We start from the raw sequence: 23,436 nt of genomic DNA on the forward strand, positions 1-23,436 counted from the left end.
TGTTGTTAATACTGACTATTTGGGCAGCCTGAGGCCGCCCAAACAGACAGTTTTAACTACAGTGGGAAAGCCACTCCCCCAAGCCACTCCCCCCTGCCCTTGCATAACACCACACACTCACTCTCCCTGTTCTCTCTGTATGCTGCTGCAGCAGCATACAGAGAGAAAATGACATAGCTGGGGCAGCCGGCCGCACCAATCATAAACACGGCGGTGGAGGGGAGGGAGGCTGCCTGCCGCGCCGCCTTCCTGTGATGACGTGCTACAGGACTTGAAAACGAGGAAGGCGGGAGTAAGGACGGAGTCTCCAGACAGTGAGTTTATTTTTTTTTCTTTGATGTATATTTGTGGCCTGTTTCTATGTATGTCCTTCTAAAACTCTTTGTTGAACGTGCATGCGGCGCAGCTGAGAAGGTATGCGTCTGTCTGTCTCCTAGCAGTTTGAGTAATCTGTAGGGTCTGTGGGAGAAACAACAAGTGGGTGACGGGTCTCTAAAAGTGACCAATTCCCTTCAATGCAAAGCTTCGGTGGAGCTGTATGATTTTTCTTTTTGGGAGTGTTTTGGGTGATTGGAACAGAACAGGAACCATTATCTACTACACAGCCAGCCTAACTTGCATGTTTATTTTGTTTCCAAACCCCTCCCGCCTCTCCCCTCATCCCCTTAGGTCGTCGCGAGTCCCATTACGTTTGCTTTTATTGATTTAAACAAAGTAAATTTTTCCGACACTTAGTTAAACTAATTTGACTGGGCAGATGTGAGAGACTGGAAAAGGGCCTAGGTTCAGTATGAATGCATCTACTTGCTAGACTGACTTGTTGTATGCAACAGGTAGCAGTTATAGACAACTTTCTGAATGTCATTTTGCCCAAGCAGCTGAGACCCACGTTGTCATAAAGTGACATTAAAAACAGAGACAGTAACAGTAATACGTGTAAAATTTGGAGCACTTGGAAATAGCCGATATGCGGTAAGAAGTGGTACATAAAGTTATTACTGGTATTTTTTTTGTCCATTTTCATTCACTTTCGCTTTTTTAAATGTTAAAAAAACCTCCCTCTTGGCAGCACAGCAAGTTCCCAAAGACTCTGAGGTGAGCCGTGATTATCACTATAATTTCAGGCAGAAAGTGTTAGCAGCAGCTAATACCACGAGGAGCACAATTGTCTCACTACTGACTTTTATGCTTCCTCCTTAAATCGATTTGTCAATCCTTTGGGTGATAGCTAATTTATTTTTAAAAGAGACCATAAATGCACTGATTGGCATCTATATTTTCTAGAATTTCTTCGAGGAGTGGAATGTCACCTGTCAGACTTTGGGCTTCCTCTGGATCATTATGTGCAGGCCTTTACGCCTCACCTATCAGAAAGTTCGCCAGCCGCCACTGTAATTACATAGGAAAATCAACATTCAAAAGGAAAGGTATTTAGGTTAAATATACTAAAAGATGCTTGATAGCCTAAAACTACAAGCCACCATTGTTTCATCTAAATGTAATTAAGGACGGCAACTGTCATCTATGTTACCTTTCATCTAGGTTTTCTATGCTCTTTTACAAATGAGCAAAAATCACTTCTAGAAAGAGTCTACTTTGTTATATAATGGTTAATAAGCCTGTATTCCCAAACAGTCATTTTAAAAATAGCCATGTATATATCAGAATATACCATGTATATAATATATAAATACATACAATCATGTATATAACAGATTTAATTATCCTATTGAGTCCTAGATACTACTGCAATAATGAAAAGTTAAAAAACACGTTGATGCTACCGATCTGACTCAACTTTAATGACTTTTTTTATTTCAATAAAGCAGCATTGACTTTATTTCTTCTCAAATTACAATGATGCTTGGTTCAATTGAACTGACTAATATTTTAGGCCAAATTATGTGCCATGAAAGAAAGCAATTCTAGTCAATAATGTCTCCAGGCTCACATTTTAGAAGCTATGGCAAGTATATCACTTGACTGTCCTGCAAGGTTTATAAAACTGGAAACATTGGTCAGCTTAGTGTAGTGTGACACTTTAGAATATATATTCCCTGACTGCCATATGAACTTTATAGAAGCAGGTGGATAAAGTGCCTGTTCAATCAGCAGTTAGAGAAACAAGATTTTTCCTTGAGAAGCTTAACTTAGGCTCATTTGCTGAATTTCTTCGATATAAACCTACATTAAATCCTAAGCGGAGAGAGTCTCTTACTCTTGCGTCTAAGAGCAAAATGGGGATGGGAGCATGTCAAACACTCATTGGACAGAGGTTTGGACCACTGCTCTGTTTTACTGCTATGCTCCTGCCCCCAACATTGCAGAATGAACTGCAGACACCAGCCCAATCCCCACAGTATCCAGCTTCATATTTCTCATTGTAGGTAGATAACTGGAAAATAATTGGATATTTTTTCAGTGATTAAAGTTTTCTTACGCTTCTTTATGTTATAATAATCGGATTGAAATATAGCAATTCGTGTTAACATTACACTATATTTTAATAAAAACATTGCCTTTGGGTGAGGGATATGTTTTTACTACTTTTAATTATGTACTGTGTGGAAATGTTTTTTAATTGCATGTAATAGTTTATTTATATTCTTTATATTTTACCAAAAGTGTGAAGTCAAAGTTTAATAAAATATTCTGACAGATGTCAAAAGACTGATTTTCAGCCCTTGCTTTTAGTGTGCGTTTACACTCCACTAAAACATATTGTCAAAAGACGGACTTGGAAAAATCAGCCTGTGTTATTTGACAGTCTCGTAAGAAATGCTACTGTCAAGTTATTCTGATCAAATCTGCTTTCTGTATGGTATTATTCACAGTTTGACTGCTAGGGATCCTCGATAAAACAATCAAATTAAGGTAAGTCAATTGGTTAAACACTTGAAAGACTAGTCAAATGTTTCTGTCCCCTGAGAGATTACTTTCTTTCTTGCTTTGGTGATTTGGGTAAACGTTTTAAAACCAATATTGAAAACCTTTTTCATTCACGAGTCTGATGTCAAAATCAAGCTGTCGCATAACATAGAACTGAGCATCACATTGTTACTACGGAGGAGAAAGGTGTTTAGGGTTGAAGTGAGAAAAGGTGAAACAAAGCAAGTTTGGCAAAGGGATCGGAAGGCAAGTAGGAAACTGCATTAAGGATCTAGCGAAAACTGTATTTAACACTGCACTCTCTTCAGCTTAGAATGAGTTTGATTCACATGGCAAAAGGGAAGAGTATCTTAAAAGCAGAGAGAAAGACAAGGTCTGAATAGCAACTGAGAAATCAATCAGCACCTGGATTTCTCCTTTATTGTTTTTTTTTAAAGTTTATTAATTGCATTGTACCCCCTCTCTAGAAATGTATGTGAGCACATTCACTATTGGCATAACACTTTCGTGGTGGGAGCCACTGGTTTGTACAGGCGAAATGTACAGACAGAAATGTTGTAATTTACCGTAGGTATATATTTTACTTACTTCAGCAGCAATGCACTTACGTTAGACACATGTTTTATGTTTAGGGGTTATGGATGCAAGTATTTAAATGTATGTAATAAGGCATTTTAACTCCAAAAAGAGTGATAGAGAGTATACATGTTTGCTAAACCGAATGTCTAGACAGAAAGCAACAGGATTGAAGAAACAATTAAACAAGTTGTCCGCAGGAGTAGAGCAAGGCAGAGAAAAATGGAGCTTTTCAGAAGTCTGCGATCATATATGAACTTTGCATTTATTAAGCTCCACAAGCTGATAACGTGATACGCCTTTATTTCTTTTTCTCAGCTGCTCTGCAATTTTTGCCTTTTGGACATATCATGTAAGGATTGCACTCTTTTACATTTTGGTATGCTGAGTAAAAATACACTTAGGAGGTGGACTATAGATTGGATCAAAATTAATTCCACAGACAGTAGGTGTGATCACTCATGAGGAGGCGTTGCTAAAACTAATCACAGTTCTATTGTGTGAGTAACAGGGTTCATGTTCACGGACAAAACAGAGTTGCCTTAGGGCACTTTATGGGGATCACATCAAGGACTGCATCTCCCCCACACATAGTGTGGCAGAAGAGCTCCCAGCCCTGTCAAGTGCCCTGAAATGATGTGCACCGATCGCCTATTTCCACCTCACATTATCAGTGTGGTGCTGGTTCAACCACATTTAAGAACTAACTATGTGAGGTACCTGTGAAAGAACAGCTAGGGTAGCACCTCATCATAATGAGCACAGCACAGATTGCTCTTACCCAACAGTGAAGAATTGCCTCATCTCCTGTCTCCGAGACCTCATCAGTTGTTTGTACTCTCCAATACGCAGTTTCTTGCCGTCAACGATACAGGTACGCTTTGGCCGAGGTTTGTACTTATAGTTTGGATACTTCTCTAGATGGATCTTACTTAGCCGGGCCTGCTCCTCATAGTAAGGTTGCTTCTCTTGATTGGACATTGCTTTCCAGCGAGAACCTGCATGTATAAATATCAAAGAAAAATCTGGTTTTATTGATCCTGATATACAATCATAGTTACTGGTGCAGATGTTTTTTTTAAATCACCATTACTAAATTGTCCTATGATAGCGAAAGTAGAAAAGTGAGATTAGATGTGTCTTAGTTACTACTGTTATTTGCAAATCTAGTTACTTTACCATAAGGAATATTGAAAATATTAAGAAATTAGTATTGTGAAATAATGTTAAAATCACTCCAGTCTTCCTTAAATAAATGCCACATTTTATTCTCGGAATGTATTTCACTTCTCAACAAGCTAATGCATTCTTTGTACTCTTTTTTTTAATAAAAGTTGTCTTTAAAAACTGTCAGACTATGGGTATCTATCTCATCCTAAAAAATTACTACCCGAGTAGTAGATTTTTGTTCAGGTCAATAATAGAGAGACTCCTTCAATAAGCATGTTAGCAAGCAGATTATCAGTCGTGGGTTAAACCATAATAATTGTAATTTATGTACTGATAAGATACCAGAAAGTGATCAGTAAACCTCTCAATTTATGGTCAGTCTATTGAACAAGTTGCCACTTTTCCTATTTACACCATGATGGGAGCAACAGATACATCACATTTAAGAGACCATTTGATTTTTGTAATCCTTTATTGTCATTTTACCAAAATCAATCACAGCCTTCCAAACAGGGAAGAGATGATTCAAACAGAGCACTGCAACAAAAAATACTCATAAAACAGGACTCGAGACGTATTTTTGAGCATACACAAAGGGACTCTTTGTTTAAATGTAAATAGGGTTTACAATTGAGAATTATTTCACATGGTCCTCTGTGAGTGATATCTAAGTTAGAGTGGTGTTTTTAATTTTATTACTTAGCAATGAAAAAATTAATTGAGCCTCAGCCAGAGAGGAGCACCACTCATTTTCTTAATGCAAAGACTTATGAGGAACAATGTGCTTTGATGTACGGTTAATCTATTTAGGATTCTCAGGGTTTCGGATAGACTACATCATCTCTGACTGGTGTGTTTTACCATGCTTTTGGAAAGGGGCGACCATTCGGTCCCCCCGAACGTATGGCGGAGTACCACGATCCCCCCGGGAAGCCATCTTGGGCGGGAGGCGAGTCTCGGCTGGTATGCCCGAAGCGGCGTAGCCGGGGCGCGCCTTTTTCCCGCCCTGGAGTGGGCTGGCCTAGACACTGACGCGGCCGGGCCACGCCCTCGGGGCAGGCCGGGGCGGGTTTACGCCCGCCCTGAAGACGGATAAAAGGAGCAACAAGCCAAGGAAGCATCCTCTTGTTCCTGTGCTCTGAAGCTGCACCACCTCGCTGCACGTGAGCTCGAGACGGAACGAAGAGCCAATTTTGAGCGTTGTAATCTTTCTTGTTTGTTTTTCAGATACTCTGTCGGAGAATGCCTAAGAAGGCGGGAAAGCGAATGACTACCGACCAGATGCTGCGTGTTCTCATGAAGGAGGTGACCGACTTAAAGAAGCGAATGGCGGAGAAAGACGAGGAAGGGGGGCCGAAACGTCCTCTGGCAGGAGCAGCTCCAGGAGGAAAAGGCAAGAGGCCCAGAAGGGGAACAGCTGGGGGAGACGTCCCAGTTCCCTGTACCCCACTCGAAGTACCCACTCCTTTGCCGGAGGAAGGGAATCCGATTCCCGTAGTGGTCACCCCCGTGTCCAGGGAGGATATGCCGCCCGAGCTGGCAGCACAATTAGCAGCGTGGTTGGGTAAAGGTAGCAAGGGCGCCACGGCTGACGACGCGCAGGTGTTGATGAGGCAGCTGCGGGAAACAAGGGAAGCGACGAAGGCACCATCGCCATCAGTTCCAGTCGCTGATACAGCTTCCGGTTCAGGTAAGCGGCCATTGCCGATTGCGAGGGATGAGTCGGCACCCTCTCGGAGGGAAAAATTGGGTCAGCATGTCCCTCTGGCTATTAAAGAGAAGATATGGGCAGAGGAATATATAAACATCTTCTCGTTGCTTACCGACCATTATGAAATGGAGCATGTTAAGAGCCAGAAAGAGCTCATGCATCCAAGTGTTTGGCGCGCAAAGATGGCCGCCTTTAAGGTAAATGAAAACATTGGTAATTGGGGCAAGGCATGGGGGGTTTTTACATCCATTTTGGGTGAACGTAGGCCCGAATTGCTGCCCGAATTGCCGATTTATCAGTCACGGATCATGGGGTATTCAGTATCTCACGAGGGCAATCATTGGTTTTGTTACGACAATATTTTCAGAAAAGCGAAAGAGCATGATAATAATTTAACTTGGGATTGTTATGATTCTGTGTCATGGTCCAAAATGGAGGACTCTGGTATGTTGAAGGTGCCATTGGTAGGGAGTAACATTGGTGAATCCTCCCGCCAATATGCGGGGACGCCCTTTCAATCAGGTACGAGTAACGACAATCACTCGAGGCCAGCCGGCAACGCAAATAAAAGGGGGGTTTGTTGGAACTTTAACAGGGGGAAATGTACTAGGCCCCAGGGGTCATGCAAATTTAGGCACGAATGTGGGGGGTGTGGGCAATCATCCCATCCTGAGTCCATGTGCAGAGCCAAAACGGGTGATAACGGGGGGAGAGGAGGCGCCAAACAGGTCTGACATAGTCCGAGGAGCGCCTTTACCTACCCCGATTGATACCATGGCAATGATTCCCTGGCTCAGCGAATACCCGGATCACGCTTCCGCTGGGGTGTTGCGCAACAGATTTTCATATGGTTTCCGCATCCCAGTGGGAGAGTTTCAGGGTATGCCACAATGTAAAAAACAGATATCGGTCTTACAGCATACGACCGTGGTACAAGAAAAGATCGGGAAAGAGGTGGCTCGAGGTCGAGTCGCCGGTCCATTTAATGCGCCACCAGTTGCTAACTTTGTTTGTTCCCCTTTAGGGGTGGTCCCCAAGAAGGACCCGGGGGAATTTCGGCTGATACATAATTTATCAGCCCCACGTGGTCTTTCTGTAAACGATGCGATAGACCCAGAAGTGTGTTCGGTGCGGTACGCATCCTTCGATGAGGCCGTAGCCATTTTGAATCGCCTGGGGCCCGGTGCGCTGATGGCAAAATCTGATATCGAGTCAGCGTTCCGGTTGCTCCCGGTACATCCAGACGATCAGCGTCTCCTTGGTTTCATGTTTCAGGGTCATTATTACATGGATAGGTGTATGCCAATGGGGTGCTCTATATCTTGTGCCTATTTCGAAAAGTTCAGTTGCTTCCTGCAATGGGTCTTCACGAGGAAAACGGGGTTTCAGCAGGTGATGCATTATCTCGATGACTTTTTGTTTCTGGGGGCAGCCGGGGATCCCGAATGTGGACAGGCTTTGACTGCATTTTGTGTTTTGATGAATCAGTTTGGCGTGCCATTGGCACCAGGTAAGACTGTGGGTCCCTCGACTTGCCTCGAGTTTCTGGGGATCGAGCTTGATTCCGAGGAAGGTTGTTTTCGTCTACCAGGGGACAAAGTGTTAAGATTCAGGGCATCCCTGCAAATGTGTATAAGTGAGTCTAAGGTTAGGCTGCATCAATTACAGCAATTGGTGGGACAGTTGAATTTTGCCCTAAGAGTTATACCGATGGCCCGCCCCTTTTCTCGCTCGATCGCTCAAGCCATGGTCGGCCTGAAGGAGGGTCATCATCGCACAAGGCTCTCGGCAGAGGTTCGCCAGGACATGCGCATTTGGTTGGCATTTCTGGCGGATTTCAATGGCCGAATTGTCTGGAACAAACCGGCCGTGTCCTCCGAGGAGCTGGGGCTGTGGACGGATTCGGCAGGGAGCATTGGTTTTGGTGCCATATTCGGCACTCAGTGGTCGGCACAAAAATGGCCGTCATGGTGGCATGAGAGTGGTCTGACAAGTAACATTGCTTTCCTAGAACTTTTTCCCATTCTGGTGGCCCTGAGAACTTGGCCCGAGGGGTTCAGAGATCACTCTGTGGTATTCTGGTCTGATAACATGACCGAGTGTATCAATAGCCAGGCAGCACGATGCAAGTGGATTCTGAGATTGCTCAAGGAAATTGTGTTATTGTGTATGCAATTGAATGTACTATTTAAGGCAAGACATGTCCCGGGGGTGATGAACCAGGCGGCTGATGCGCTTTCTCGTTTTCGTATGCAGGCCTTCTGGGGTTTTCTGCCCACAGCGGACCCGGTGGCAGCACCCTTTCCCGAAGCTCTCTGGTCTCTCGGTGCCCCGAACTACAGAACCTCGTGGGAGAGAGTTTAGCACCCAGGACGAGGAAGGCATATGAAGGGGCGTTCCGTTCCTATTGGGCCTTTTTGGGGGCAGCTGGAGGGGAGCTTTGGGGCCAGGAGGAGTTGGTAGTGAAATTCCTGCTATCCTTACGTCAGGCAGGCAAATCAGTGGCTACGGCCCAGAGGCATCGGGCCGCCATTTCCTTTGTGGCTAGGGCTCATGGGATCCAGGACCCGACAGCGTCTTTCGTTGTGCAAAAAGCGCTACGTGGGTGGCAACGCCTTGAGGGTCGCAGAGTAGATGAAAGGCGCCCGATAGGTCTGGATAGGTTGGCTTTGTTGTTATCTGTACTGCCTGCAACATGTTCATCCCAGTATGAAGCAGTGTTATTCCGAGCCGCTTTTGTGCTAGCATTCCATGGGGCTATGCGGGTAAGCGAATTAGTGGCAAGGAACAAGCAGGATACCATGGGGGGACTGTGCCGAGAGCACGTCCAAGTCAGGGGGGAGACAATGACTGTCTCATTTGTCAAGTCCAAGACCGATCAGGGTTCGATGGGGGACTGCATAATGATACGAAGGATCCCCGGGTCCTCCATGTGCCCGGTGAGTTGTGTAGAGGAGTATTTAGCACAAAGGGTGGCATCATGGGGGGGGACCTTGTTGAGACACGCTGACGCCACCCCACTGACGAGGTTTCAGTTTCAGCGGGTGCTTGCGATGTCGATTACGGCTGCGGGCTTGAACCCGGGCGAGTTTGGGACCCATTCCTTTCGGATAGGGGCTGCTACAGAGGCTACGGCCAGGGGTCTGAATGTTGAACAAATTAAACGTGTGGGGCGTTGGTCCTCCAATTGTTAGAAGAGGTATGTGCGGTTGCACATGTTGTGAAGCTGTAACGATGTACTCACGCTTCTTGTTTTTGTTTGGTTTCAGTTGCGCAAGCCTACGAGGCGGGGCGGACTATGCAGTCGACCCAACACCGGGCCAGCGGTCATACTTCACCGGCTGTGAAAAAGGAGGTGTGGGTCGTGGGCCACTCATACGTGAGGCGAGCCGCGGACGTATTCAAAGCAGGTGACATGAATCACGTGGCTGGGGAATACGGGTACAGTGTGTCCTTCTACGGAAAGGGCGGACTCTGTATTGACCAGTTTCAATCATTTTTTGAGGGTTTGCTAGGGCGGACGAGGTCACCGCCATCTATAGTCATAGTACATCTTGGGGGCAATGATTTGGTCACCACTGGTAGACGACTTCTTCTTGAGGCGATGCTTTCCACTGTAAGTTGGTTGGCGAGGAGAGTTCCAGGGTGCACAATTGCATGGTCACATATGATCCCACGTAAGGTATGGCGGGGGGCTATTTCTGTTTCTGCTCTAAACCATTCAGTAAGGAAAATTAATAACAAAGTGAGTAGATTGTTCCGTTCCAATACACTGCATTCTATTTCGCATGGTTGTATTACTGGTGACAGTATGTATTTGGGGGATGGTGTTCATTTGTCCCGGGTGGGGAACGAGTTACTCATAGGAGACTGTATAGCTTGGCTAAAGACTTTAAGACATGACCTTTAGGTAGGAGTGTTGTGGGGGGTCCGGATAGCCGGTCAACTATCCGGCCTGTGGCGGTAAGGTCATGATCGGTGAGCACTAATTGGAAGATCCCTATGAGTGGGCGTCACCCATTACGGATGGGAGCGCTCGAAGGAGGTGGCCATTGGCCCCTCAACGGGGAAGGCGGTCCCTTCTAAGGATGGGACGCCGAAAGGAAAGGAAAGGCGGTCAAGGCCCCTTCCTGGGTAGGGGGGGCTACAGCCCCCTCCCGGAGAATTTCCCGGGGCCAGGACATCTGCGACGGCAGATGTGGTAAGTTGTGTGGGGTTTGGGGGGGGGTCTACGCTACCTTCTAGATTCCTCACACGAGTCCTCGGACGACCTTTAAGTGGCGTCGAGTTTATTGGGGCCCCCGTCAAGTCAAGGGAAATTGGTAGTTGCACTCGAGGTACACCTCTGTGCGGTCGCCCCTCACAAGTGAGGGGGATATTTCTGGTTAGGGATCTTGACACCGGTTACGACCTTGCCGTTGGCCCTTAAACGTTAGGATGTACAATTTCAAAATTTCAAGTTAGATGTTTTGTAGGATGTTAGTTCGGCTAGGAGAACCTTTGTATTAGAGAATATGTTAAGGTTAGCCAAACATCGCAATGTGGTAATGAAATTGTACATAATATGAAACTGTTATTTTAATGTTTTAATTTTGTGTCATATTTTAATAAATACGGCCGGGAGGGTCACTCCCTCCCGTCTTCCAAAAGTTCAGAACTGTTTCCGGTTTCCCATCCTTGGGGATTGTGTTGAGAGGGGGTGGCGGGTATCTCAGCCATATGGAAAGGGGCGACCATTCGGTCCCCCCGAACGTATGGCGGAGTACCACGATCCCCCCGGGAAGCCATCTTGGGCGGGAGGCGAGTCTCGGCTGGTATGCCCGAAGCGGCGTAGCCGGGGCGCGCCTTTTTCCCGCCCTGGAGTGGGCTGGCCTAGACACTGACGCGGCCGGGCCACGCCCTCGGGGCAGGCCGGGGCGGGTTTACGCCCGCCCTGAAGACGGATAAAAGGAGCAACAAGCCAAGGAAGCATCCTCTTGTTCCTGTGCTCTGAAGCTGCACCACCTCGCTGCACGTGAGCTCGAGACGGAACGAAGAGCCAATTTTGACCCACCCACCAGCCCCTGAAGACAGCAAGTAGTTTTGAATAAAGTTTGATGTGGTAACTTTTTGTTTGCAGGTCGGATTATTATCGTGATAACCTTGAATATGCAATAAAGAAATGGTCAATTTGTGGTATGTTTTGCAAATAAAGTAATCTTGCTCTAGTGTTGATCAGTAGCATGTTTTTAATAAAATTGTTGCTTTTAACTGTCTTTTAAGTAATTTAGTCATTTAGTTTAGAACTCATTTAGTTTAGAACTGTCGTATTTATTTTGGTCGGGCGGTAAGGTCATGATCGGTGAGCACTAATTGGAAGATCCCTATGAGTGGGCGTCACCCATTACGGATGGGAGCGCTCGAAGGAGGTGGCCATTGGCCCCTCAACGGGGAAGGCGGTCCCTTCTAAGGATGGGACGCCGAAAGGAAAGGAAAGGCGGTCAAGGCCCCTTCCTGGGTAGGGGGGGCTACAGCCCCCTCCCGGAGAATTTCCCGGGGCCAGGACATCTGCGACGGCAGATGTGGTAAGTTGTGTGGGGTTTGGGGGGGGTCTACGCTACCTTCTAGATTCCTCACACGAGTCCTCGGACGACCTTTAAGTGGCGTCGAGTTTATTGGGGCCCCCGTCAAGTCAAGGGAAATTGGTAGTTGCACTCGAGGTACACCTCTGTGCGGTCGCCCCTCACAAGTGAGGGGGATATTTCTGGTTAGGGATCTTGACACCGGTTACGACCTTGCCATTGGCCCTTAAACGTTAGGATGTACAATTTCAAAATTTCAAGTTAGATGTTTTGTAGGATGTTAGTTCGGCTAGGAGAACCTTTGTATTAGAGAATATGTTAAGGTTAGCCAAACATCGCAATGTGGTAATGAAATTGTACATAATATGAAACTGTTATTTTAATGTTTTAATTTTGTTTCATATTTTAATAAATACGGCCGGGAGGGTCACTCCCTCCCGTCTTCCAAAAGTTCAGAACTGTTTCCGGTTTCCCATCCTTGGGGATTGTGTTGAGAGGGGGTGGCGGGTATCTCAGCCATATAGTAAGATGGGTAAAGATGGGGATGCAGAGTTTGATCAAGGGGAACATTATAGAAATCGTTTCATTTTATTTGGTGGGGTAAGACGCCCTAGCTTGATGGTCTTGATCATTTTGGCCTGGGACATGACACGCTCTGATCAAACATGATTGACTGAAGGGCCTAGTGAGCCAATCATTCAGTTGCAGTGTGGCAAATGACCCAATGTTGTTAAATAAGGTTTCAACTTTTTTTAGAAAAATGTTCACTGCTTATAAAAAAAATAGATAGATGTTTAAAAAATGTTTATTGTGTAAAACAAGAGTGCAGTAAGATGGTGGATACGAATGGTCTCATAGAACAGGGGACTAAGATGGGAAGGAAAGTGTGAGATGGAATCATTCTGAGTGTGGGGATGTGAGTCGTGTCAGGATAAGATGCTTAGGTATTTCTTGTACAATAAGAGTCTTAGATGAATGAACAGTTTGTTTAAGATGACAGGACCATAACAAAATAAGTCCACCTATCCTAAAAAAGCCTACCCTAGACCCAATAAAACCCGAGAACTATCGCCCCATCTCACTGCTGCCGTGGACTGCCAAAGTCACCGAAGCCCACGTGAATGGGATCCTGGCTGACCACCTCGCCAAAGCTAACATCTTGGATCCCACCCAAAATGGATTTCGTGCAGGCCACAGCACGGGGACTGCCTTGTTTGTACATGGTCGAACATCTGCGCTCCGTGCTGGATACCGGATGAACTGCGGCACTCTTGTTACTAGATCTAAGTGCCGCGTTCGATACGGTGTCCCACGAGATCCTGTTGCGGCGGTTAGAGGAAGCTGGGGTTAGGGGATTGGCTTTGTGCTGGTTCCGCTCCTTCCTCTCCAACAGATCTTTTCAGGTTGCGATACCACCCGGTAAATCCACCTCTCACCCGCTCACCTTGGGGGTCCCACAGGGATCATCTTTGAGCCCCACTCTATTTAATCTATATGTGAGACCACTGGCTGCGGTAGTCAAACGCTGGAGCCTGACAATGGTTTCCTATGCGGATGACACGTAGCTGGCGGTCACATTAAGTGGGGACTCAGCTGTGGAAGCCCTCAACTTTTGTGAGGGGTTACATGCGGTGGCCAATTGGATGAACCAGAACTGTCTCCAATTGAACACGAAGAAGACAGACAGAGGTTATGGTGGTCGGAAAGCAACCTGGATGGTGGAATGACAACTGGTGGCCTCCCGAGTTAGGAATGATCCCTTCTCCTGCAATGAAGATAAAAAATCTCGGGGTCTGGCTGGACCCTATGCTCAGTTTCACCTGCCATACTAAGAGGGTGGCTGCCTCCTGTTTTGGCATCATCAGGGGTATCAGACCTGTGCTTAAATTTTTCGATGCCCCCACTAGACAGCTTGTGGTCCAGGCCTCTGTACTATCCAGGATAGATTATGCCAGCGCTCTGCTAGCAGGTACGAACCAGGCGGAACTTATGCGGCTGCAACGAGTGCAGAATGCCGCAGCAAGAGCGGTATTAGGGCTGCCTAGACGTTGTTCAGTTTCCAGAGCATTGCAAGCGCTCCATTGGCTGCCTGTTGTGCGGCGCATCGAGTTTAAGGTGCTTTGCCTGGCTTTTAAAATTTTGAAAGGCACGGCCCCACCTATTCGCGTCTGTTCAGAAACATATGTGCATTCTTAAAATTCATCTACCAATGCAGTTGTAAAGGTTTAATTTAACAGAGAAGCCTTTGTCCTAGCAAGAGCGTTTCCAGGGTTACTGTTGTTTTCAATCATTTACCTTTAGCAAGCAATGTAACATTAGGAACAATGTAACGTTTACTACAGTACCATCACTTCCACTGTGTCTGAGGGGAGGGGGGCACAAGCATGTCTGTGCTCTCACGCTACCTGCTGCTCCCTGAACCCAAAACTGCGTTCCATTCTGGCTCAATGGCCATCGCAGCGTTAACCTCACAGTAGCAATAAGTCTCTGGACGCTGTAAATAGTGGCAGGTACGAAGGCTGTTGCTCCTTCATTACATCCCATGCAATAAACTGAGTACAAGCAGTGAGACAAGTATTTTACATAAAGACCATTATTGCAGAGTCCTTTTGCAAGGATAATGCTCCTGTAGCCACCTGGGTGCAGGTGTTCAGGCAAGGATTTAACAGAATCTACTGTGCTCGCACTCTGGAGGTAGCATGTGGAGCTAGAGATGCCTCTCAACTGAAGAACAAGTTTTATAAACAGCACAGCAGATTGAGCTTCACAAAACTGGTTATGTACATTTGAATTGCAGCGTCTTAACATTCTATTCATATATAGGATTATTTGAGTCCTGCTGTTCCCTATAACTGTAGCTATATTACCTTGACCTATTGCAAGAATGATATTCCAGACAGTGATCACCACCTTGAAGACAAGGACCCATCACCTGTATGATAACTTCCACATGACAATATTTCATCTTAATACAAAAGCAACAAGGTTGACTGCTTGAATGAATCTCAGCCACTGACATTCGCTCAGGGCCGCATTTCAGTCCATCGTTTTTCACCTACCCTGCCACCTAAGTTTGGACCCAGCCACATGCAAATCAGTATTGATGCTGCTCCTCACGGGTACAGTCCAGCCCGAACTGCTGGTTGTACCCAACTGATGAGCCCATTACTTGAGCTAAACCGGTCCTAGGTTGCTTGTGTTCCAGTTCAGGGAGGACCTGGCTTGGCAATAGGGCTAGAATGTTCCGATTGGATCAGGTTCAAGACTGATTTGCGTATAACTGGGTCCAAACTGAGGTGAAATGACGTGCAAAATAATAATGTATTGGGATTCGACCTGAGTAATTACACGTGGCTGAGTCTAATTCAAGCATTCCATCCATCACTTTTTTGTATACTTTAGTGTGTCACCCTAGGTGGGACGGTTGTCCCCAGATTTGGGTCCAGTGCAAATGGTGTCACTGGAACCAATTTGCACCCGGTTGATGAGCCCATAATTAGGGCATAACCTGTAGTGGGTTGCTTGTGTTCCTCTTCAGGGAGGACCTGGCTTGGCAGTTAAGGTGCGACTATTCCGATTGGAGCAGGGTCAAGATTGATTTGAACATAACTGGGTCCAAGCTGAGGTGATATGGTGTTCAAAATTGCGATGGATTGGATTGTGGCTCCAAGAAACTACCTGTGGCTGAGAGTAATTCAAGCATTCCATCCATCACTTTTTTGTATGCAATTTCATCTTAAGACATCTGAAGACGGGCTAAAGCAAAATGAGAACTAGAAACTCAACATAAATTTTCAGTTAATCAAATCATCTGTCTCCTATCTACCAAAGCAATATTGCAAACTGCACCACCGGGACAGCTCTGAACTCTATATAACTGTTTTCACCACCCTATGGCAATCGAAGGGGTGTTGATAGTCTATGTACAATTCACAGCATGCTTGCTTGTAGTATTTGCTTATAAATGTTCAGAGTGGGTTTTGTTCCCTCAATTCTGCTTTGCCTAACAGGCATGTAGATAAACCGAGGGGCAGATTTTTGTCGGACTTGCAGCACTTTTGCGTCACAGTTGCGTCACTTCTGTGACACAGCGGCGGCGTAAACCCTGCGCCACGTAGCGACATACTTACATCGTAACGCATTATGGAGATGCGTCACAGTGTAAGGCCCTGCTCCACATGAAACCTGTGTCAGGTTTCATGTGGGCGTTTCCACGCAGGGGGGGGGGCGTTCCGTCGCAGGAACGCCCCAGAAAAGTGACTCAGTGAAATCTACAAGATTTCACTGAGTCACTTTACCAACGCTGATGCGTCAAAACCCTGCGCCTGCTTGAAGCAGGCGTAAGGCTTGACGCACCATGTTAGAGATAGGGCAAGTTGGAATAGTGCTGGAGTTGCGTGCCGCACGCAACACAACTTCAGCACTGCGCCAACTTCATGCCCTCGATGCGACACGCATCTGTTTATTCCTGCGCCATGGTGCACCGTATTGTAAATGCGGCGCATCATGGGTGGCGCAAGGATAAACTTGCGTGCCGTATCTTTCCTGGCGCATCTCTGCTGATTTGCAGAGATGCGTCAGGCAACATAAATCTGCCCCCAAGTGTTTTGAGCTGTGCTCCCAAGGCTTTTCTTTAATAAAGGAAAACCCATTTCCAATATATGTACCACTTGAAGCATTGTAAACTCATTCCGTGCTCTGGACATGGTAAAACAGTTTACACAAAACTAGCAAAAGTATTCAAATCTGTTGCACTGTTTATAGAGACATAGGAAACAGTTGAAGGAAGAATGATGAAATTGCTTTTTATGTTTACAGGAGAAGAAAAACAGAAGCAGCTGTGGTAAATAATGTACAATGCTAATGTTAGGATCAGGTATTACAGCCGTGGTTGTGTGCACATGTTGTATATCTAATGGAGTGCACGTTTGAAAACGTTCATTGTTCAGTGAGCGGAGTATTGAGGAGCGCAGTGCAATTTTGAAGCTCAAATAACCCTTCACTTTCCTCATTATTAATTCATTTTCAGGTAGCAACGTGACTACGGGTGCACTTATAGCACATGCTTATTTGTGTACCTGATACAACAATTGTTGTCATAAAACATACACATTTCAATAGCTTAAACCTGGTTATTTATTGTAGTAGGCAACACATACTACTTCCAGTTATGTGCTTATCACCTTAAATAATATTGCATATGTTTGATTTGTATAGTAGCTCAGGGACCCTTTGAAAGTCATGCCTCGTGGAGAGTAAGAAATTGCAAAAACAGGTTATATTTGCGTGCATACTCCAGTGAAATATTTTTGAGATATTTGATATAAAATGTGATATAATTGGTGATATAATTAACTAAGTCATCTATTATATATTACATACACATAATGCCATGTGTGATGCTGTTAGCTGTGTCTTGTGGACAGAGTTAAAGTCGCCTGACCCCTTACATGCCGGATTTACAACTATGTCAGTCTTGTGGCAAGATTACCAATCGATGACAGTCCCAGCTTCTCCATGTTCCACAAGTATGTTATTTTTTCTTTTTCTTTTATCGTTTTATTTAATAAATAAAATATATGATCACACTGCCTATAATCTAGCAAGAGTTTTGAGGAAAATAATCAAAATGGAACAATGGCATGTTGGCATTTTTTGAACTTCAGTAAGTTAGATTCTAGGTGGTGGAGCAGGTAAAGTGATTTCCACTGGGTCATGCCTTGAGTGTGAAGGAATCTTTCCCCCATAGGGCTTGTTCGTCCATTAGCAGAAAAAACATGGTATTAACAAGCCCTCCTCTGGCATTCAATCAATCAGAAACTAGTAAATTGGTAAGATAGACTTGCTGCATACCAACACCAGATATAGTGTGACAAACAAAGGATTGTAGAATACACTTATTGAGTGATTGCGAGAGCCAGTGCAGTGATGTCAAGGTAAGGGTAATTTCCCCTGATCCTTTAAATATCAATATAGGTCATCTGGTTACAGCACAAGGCAGCAACAAACAGGTCTCAGATGTACTCATAAGTTCTTGAAAGATGTGGAGGCCCTGCCAATGAAGGGCAGTTAAATAATATAGGCAGGGATTTGGAGGACCGAGGAACAGGATTTCTGGCTTTTTTCCACAGATGCAGAGCAAGGTTTTCCACATTATTCTCTGGATTTTGCTAAGGCATTTCAGGATTTGTCAACAGTGTTTGCTGCCGGCTCTGTTTATCACCAGTCAACATGTGATAATATCTCAGATCATAGGCTCTTTATTATTTTCTTGAGAATTGCTAAATATAGGCATTACAAAGAATCAGTTGTAGAAATGCAGATTGGCGCATACTCAAATTGGTGGTTCAATTAGCTTAAAAATATCTTTTTAAATTCAACTAATGCCTATACATAGTAAGAAAAGATAAGATTCATTACAATTCCATTCTACCAATCTCACAATTCATCACCGGACATAGCAGTAGAATATGTTTTGGTTGTATACACTGAAATCAGCTGACACTATAATGAGAATCATATTGCTGGCTTGGACCTGGTTTCAGGTGAGGGTCTGATCTTTTGAAATAGTCGGGGTTGATTTGAACCGCTGTGATCACTGCAGTGTTTTGTTTCTTGCTGGGGTGAAGTAGAATGGTTTAAAATCTTGTTCATTCAAGGAATGACGGTGACCCATCTTGTTTATTTCTTGGACCTCAGTAATGTTAAGTGTCTTCAGTAGAAAGAGGGTTTATGACAGTTTGTTTGAGCTTCTGTGGAACCTTTTCTGGAAATTATATGGCATTGATATGTCTGCTGATGAGGATTTTGAGTAAACAGATACATCCAGTTTTGAGAATGTTCTATAAATGTTCTCAAATTTTCTTGAAGGAGCAGCAGACTTTTATTGTTGCCTCACAGCTTCAGGTTAAATCACAGAGAGTTTTGAGGTGTTCAAGCTCTTCTTGGATGTGTCTTGGGATGACTTCTGCACTACAGTCTCATTGTTCTTGATAAGCCATTTTTATAAGCCTGCACCTCAGTACCTTTAGCTGATACAATTTGAACTCTTAGGAGAATTCTAAAGTATTATTTGCTATTTAAAATGTGAAATATTAATTTCAGTTTGAAGCACCCAGAGGCAATTTAGTTCATGGTGCACACATTACATCATTTAACCTTTTCTCTGTAACATCTCAATCCTAACACTATTTCATTTACATTGGGAGCTTAAAAAGCATGCTCTTGACCATATAGTCTGTCAGCTAGAACTACCTTCAATCATGTCACCATCACTAAACTGGTGTCCACATAAATAGCCCCCAGCTTTCATCCCACATTCCCAGCACTAGCCAAAGTTTTTCATTGACAATCACAGACACCTTTCATGTAACCCCACTGCACCACACTGCATATCCAACCTAAATATGTTCTTATTGTCTGCAGAATTCCCATCAGAAAAATTGCTCTAAAATAGTTATTTTGAATCATCCCTGTTTTGTACTTTCCTATTCATACATGCACATCTGATATAAATCTATGGAACCTTAGTGCGCTCTTGATCTGCCTTTCCACTTGAGAATGTAAACTGCTAGTTCATTGCAGCTTCTTCACACAAATATGCCTGGCAATCAGTGAGCTCCTCACTCAAATTAAACAATTATGTTTTGTAGTGTATCTCAAACACAGTGCCCTTTTTTTCATGATTTGCGGCGCCCCGCCCCGGTTCTTTTAAGTGTTATGCATCTCCAGATTGTAAGTCCTGTATGTCTTGAGGACCCAAGTCACTTATGAATATCATTCACCGCTTCGCCAGAATTGTATTATCCATTTTTAATGGTCTGTTGCTCTGATACGTTCTGTTCATTTTTGGTAAAGTATCTTAAAGGCAGATGCACTTTTTTCAGCACTTTATATAAAAACAAAACATTAATGTTTTTAGAAATAATTGGAAATACAGACACATTGAAGAGCTCCAAAGTTTGTGTCATTTGCTTAAATATAAATATGCAAAATGAAGTCAACATTATGCAGAATTACATGCAATGTAAATCTGTCAATTTTCGCTATATTTTAGCACCAAATGCATCGCCACATCAATTTTTGGTGCAAGGACGCATTTAAAAAAAAGCACTGTGGGTACCAGCTGCTCATGTTCTGTTGTTGCTGTGCATTTACGGCAAATTTTTATCTTAAATTTCAATTTTTCTGTAAATTTAACGAATGGCACGCATCTTTTACAAATTTTAAAGATTCTGTATTTGCAATGATTTTTCTTTTAATCACGCAATAAAGCTCTTATATATATAACAAATGGCACGCAGTTATACAAAGAGGAATAATGGCACAATTTTTGGAATTAGCGTAACAAGTGCAACATTCCTAAAATTACACAATTGATGCTGGTGTAATTTAAATTTCAGAAATAGAGAAGAACACCCTGCCAAAATAAATACCCAATGGTCTTCCAAGGGATCCAGTTCTGTTAAAGAAGTAGCAACATTACCAGGTATCAGAGCCAAAGATTCAAATCATACTTTTTATGAAAAATATATATTTTTATTGATTTTTATGCACATATTTATAAAATGACATTCAGGGATTGGATATTCAGGAATTTATAAAAACAATCAATGTGATATTTCATATCAAGTCAGGAGGGAAACATCATCATACAGTTCAGTGTTCCAGGCACTCCGGGGCACTTTAGGGGGACTCAACAGACATTCACACCTTCAATGGCTCATTCAGACTCATACACATTCAAACCGTTCAACCAGGTGAGTTTCACAAGGCCTGCAACAGATAGATGGACTTATGGTTGCATGGACAGGGGTGCAACAGTGAGAGGGCAAATTTAAATTTCACCCAGATAGGTGGCTCATGTACTAGTCACTTGGCTTAATCACCGTAGCAAAATGTTTTTCTTCTATTTTGAGAAGCGCCTAGATGAAACTTGCAACATATCAAGCATGTTTGATATGTTGCAAGTTCACATATGACAATACCTATCCTCTTCAAGTATCACCTCATCCACATATATGTGTCTTGTTGATTAGACAAAGATAACATTGCATCCTTGTAGAGGCTGCATCTCCTCTCTTATCACCTCCTATGCAATACCGTTGTCAGACCCTACCTTTTGCAGCAGTGCACTCCATCAAAATCTCAGAGCAACCATACCTAGCAGCATAGGAGGAATCCAAGTTTCAGAGGCCATTCCCAATTGGCAATTGAAGGCACAGCTTTTCTGAAAGCTTTGAAATAAGCCAACCTACAATATCGGAAAGAGGACCCTAAACATAATGCAGCTGGCCCAGGTCATTCTGAATGCAGCACAGCAGAGAGGTTCATTTTACACCTAGAAAGTATTTTCTCTGGAATGTTAAAACACTTTTCCTGATTTGGACAACAGTTCATTCAGGCAGAAAAGATCCTTCATTATGTGTGTATGTAGTATCTTTATGGTCTGAACCAAACCAAATAGGCAGCTTAGTGCTATGCAGGCTCAAAGGCAAGCATGCAGTCAACGATTAATAGGAGAGGTAGCTGGTTAATTGTTATTGCATTGTGGTATAGTGTTCTATAAAGAGGTGTATCTTCAACTCTTTTTTAAATTGTAACAGTGTTGGTGCACTCCTTATGGATTTAGGGATGTTGCTTTGGATCCTGGTTAATCATGGTTGAAGAGATGGAAAAGGCCTGACGCCTTGTTTTTTTCTTTTCTGCACTTCATAGTCTCCAGTCTAATGGTGGCCTGAGTGTGGGTGTGCTTAGAGTTATCAGAGATGGTAAGCTTGTCTGCAAGTAAAGCAAGGGTGCTGGTCATGATGACTTTGTAAATAATGCAGCTGGTTTTGAAGAAGATCGGGCCTGGCAAGGAAAGCCAATGGAGTTCTTTCAGACTAGAGGTGATGTGATCATGCGGCCCTAGATGAGACATGTTGCAGTGAGTAGGGTGCCCTTACAGGGTACCTGTGTGGAGACTGACAGGCAATGGAGCAGGGTGACACCACCATCCAGATATGAGAGTAAAAGTGCTTGAACAGCAGTTCTGAAGTCACTTTCAGGAAGAAACTGTTTTACTTTCTTTTGAAGAGGAAACTGGTATCAGGATGTCTTTTTTTTTACCAATGTGTTCCTTGAAGGTGAGGTTGGTGTCCAAGGTAAATCTAAGTGATTTGGCATTCAAACAAAATTTGGGGTTCAAAGCCATCAAGGTTCCGGTCATTTAGCCAAGCTTGCACTAGTTTTGTGTGTTGTTCTTAACAAATATTAGGAACTCTGGCCCAGATTTTTCAAGGCTTTCCGTCACCCTTGTGCCACACAAGGGGGGGCAAGGGTGACACAAAACCTAGGCGAGATTTATCAGGCCACGCAAAGCCACCTTGCATAGCACTGCATGGCTTGAGAAATCTGGAGTAGAGCAAGGAAGTGAAAATCACTACCTTGCATTACTCTGTAGCACTGAGACATTCCTTGTGTGGAGCATGGGTGTTCCCACGCATCCAAACATGGACTTTGGTGCATTCCCAGATTTAACATTAATGGTAGACCTGGGAATGCGATAAAAAATGTTATACCTCACCAGTGAGGCCTAAAATGGAGAAATATTTTATTTCTCCTTGTTTCTTTCCATAGAAAGAGGAACATGTCTCTGAGACTTGTTTTAGTGCAGGTGTCACTTCCTGCACAAAACCAATCCTGCCTACAAGACAGGCACCCTTGCACCATGCGCAAGAGTACCTGCGTTGGCGCTAGGCAGCCAAAACTGCACCAGCATCAGGAACATAGAAACATGCATTGTATAATGGTCAATACAGTGCAGTGCGATCCCATCCTTTCCCTTTCGTAGTGGTTTGCTGCGTATAAGGATGATAAATCTTGCCCTCTGTCTTGGTTGGGTTACACTCCAGGTGGGCATCCAGGTCTGGACGAGGTTCAGGTAGTGTTTGAGGCACTGCAGGTCTGGAGCAGAGGAGACTTTCTGGTAGAGTTGTGTATCATCTTCATGTTGGTGGATTTTGATATTGTTAACTTTGCAACAGCGAATGGGAAGCTCTCGTATAACACCTGCTGGCCTTGTTGGCAGGGTGGACATTTGTTTATCAGGTTCCATAATTTATCTTACGGCTACATTTAAATGGCAACGTTTCCCAAGAGCTGACATAGAGAAATAAGAATCGATATAGAGCTTAAAGAAACATTATGAAATGTATGTAAGAGAAAAAACACCAACTAAAATGTTCTGCTTTATCAGCAGGATGCATGACAAAGACCCTACTTGCATATCCGTGCCGCCCGTGATAGAATGTCAGCTTTCACAAAGGCTGAAATTACAGCAGCAACCAGCAGCTGGCTGCACTGAAACCACATCAGCTAAAACTGAAACGCACTGCCACAGCTGAATATATCCTTGACCCTAAAAGTTAATCTTGCTCTGCGAGTTTCGAAATGAGGATGAAGATGCAAGATGATTAATGCAAGCCATACTAAAGAGATGCTCACATCCAAGCTCTTGTGCTTGACTGAAACGCAGGGCTTCATTTA

At 44.1% G+C, this 23,436-nt stretch overlaps 1 protein-coding gene across 9 annotated transcripts in view; it reads right to left on the minus strand.

The window, feature by feature from the left end:
* The window catches only part of SOX6 (SRY-box transcription factor 6), a 790,083-nt gene that overhangs the window by 12,687 nt on the left and 753,960 nt on the right, over nt 1-23,436 (minus strand). For all 9 annotated transcript variants that reach the window (XM_086956030.1, XM_086956031.1, XM_086956034.1 and 6 more), the window contains one exon: nt 4,247-4,463. In XM_086956030.1, the coding sequence (XP_086812156.1) occupies nt 4,247-4,463 (217 nt within the window). The remainder of the gene's footprint in view (nt 1-4,246; nt 4,464-23,436) is intronic.

The sequence above is a fragment of the Lissotriton vulgaris genome, chromosome 2_1, assembly GCF_964263255.1.
Source record: "Lissotriton vulgaris chromosome 2_1, aLisVul1.2, whole genome shotgun sequence".
Taxonomy (NCBI): Eukaryota; Metazoa; Chordata; class Amphibia; order Caudata; family Salamandridae; genus Lissotriton; species Lissotriton vulgaris.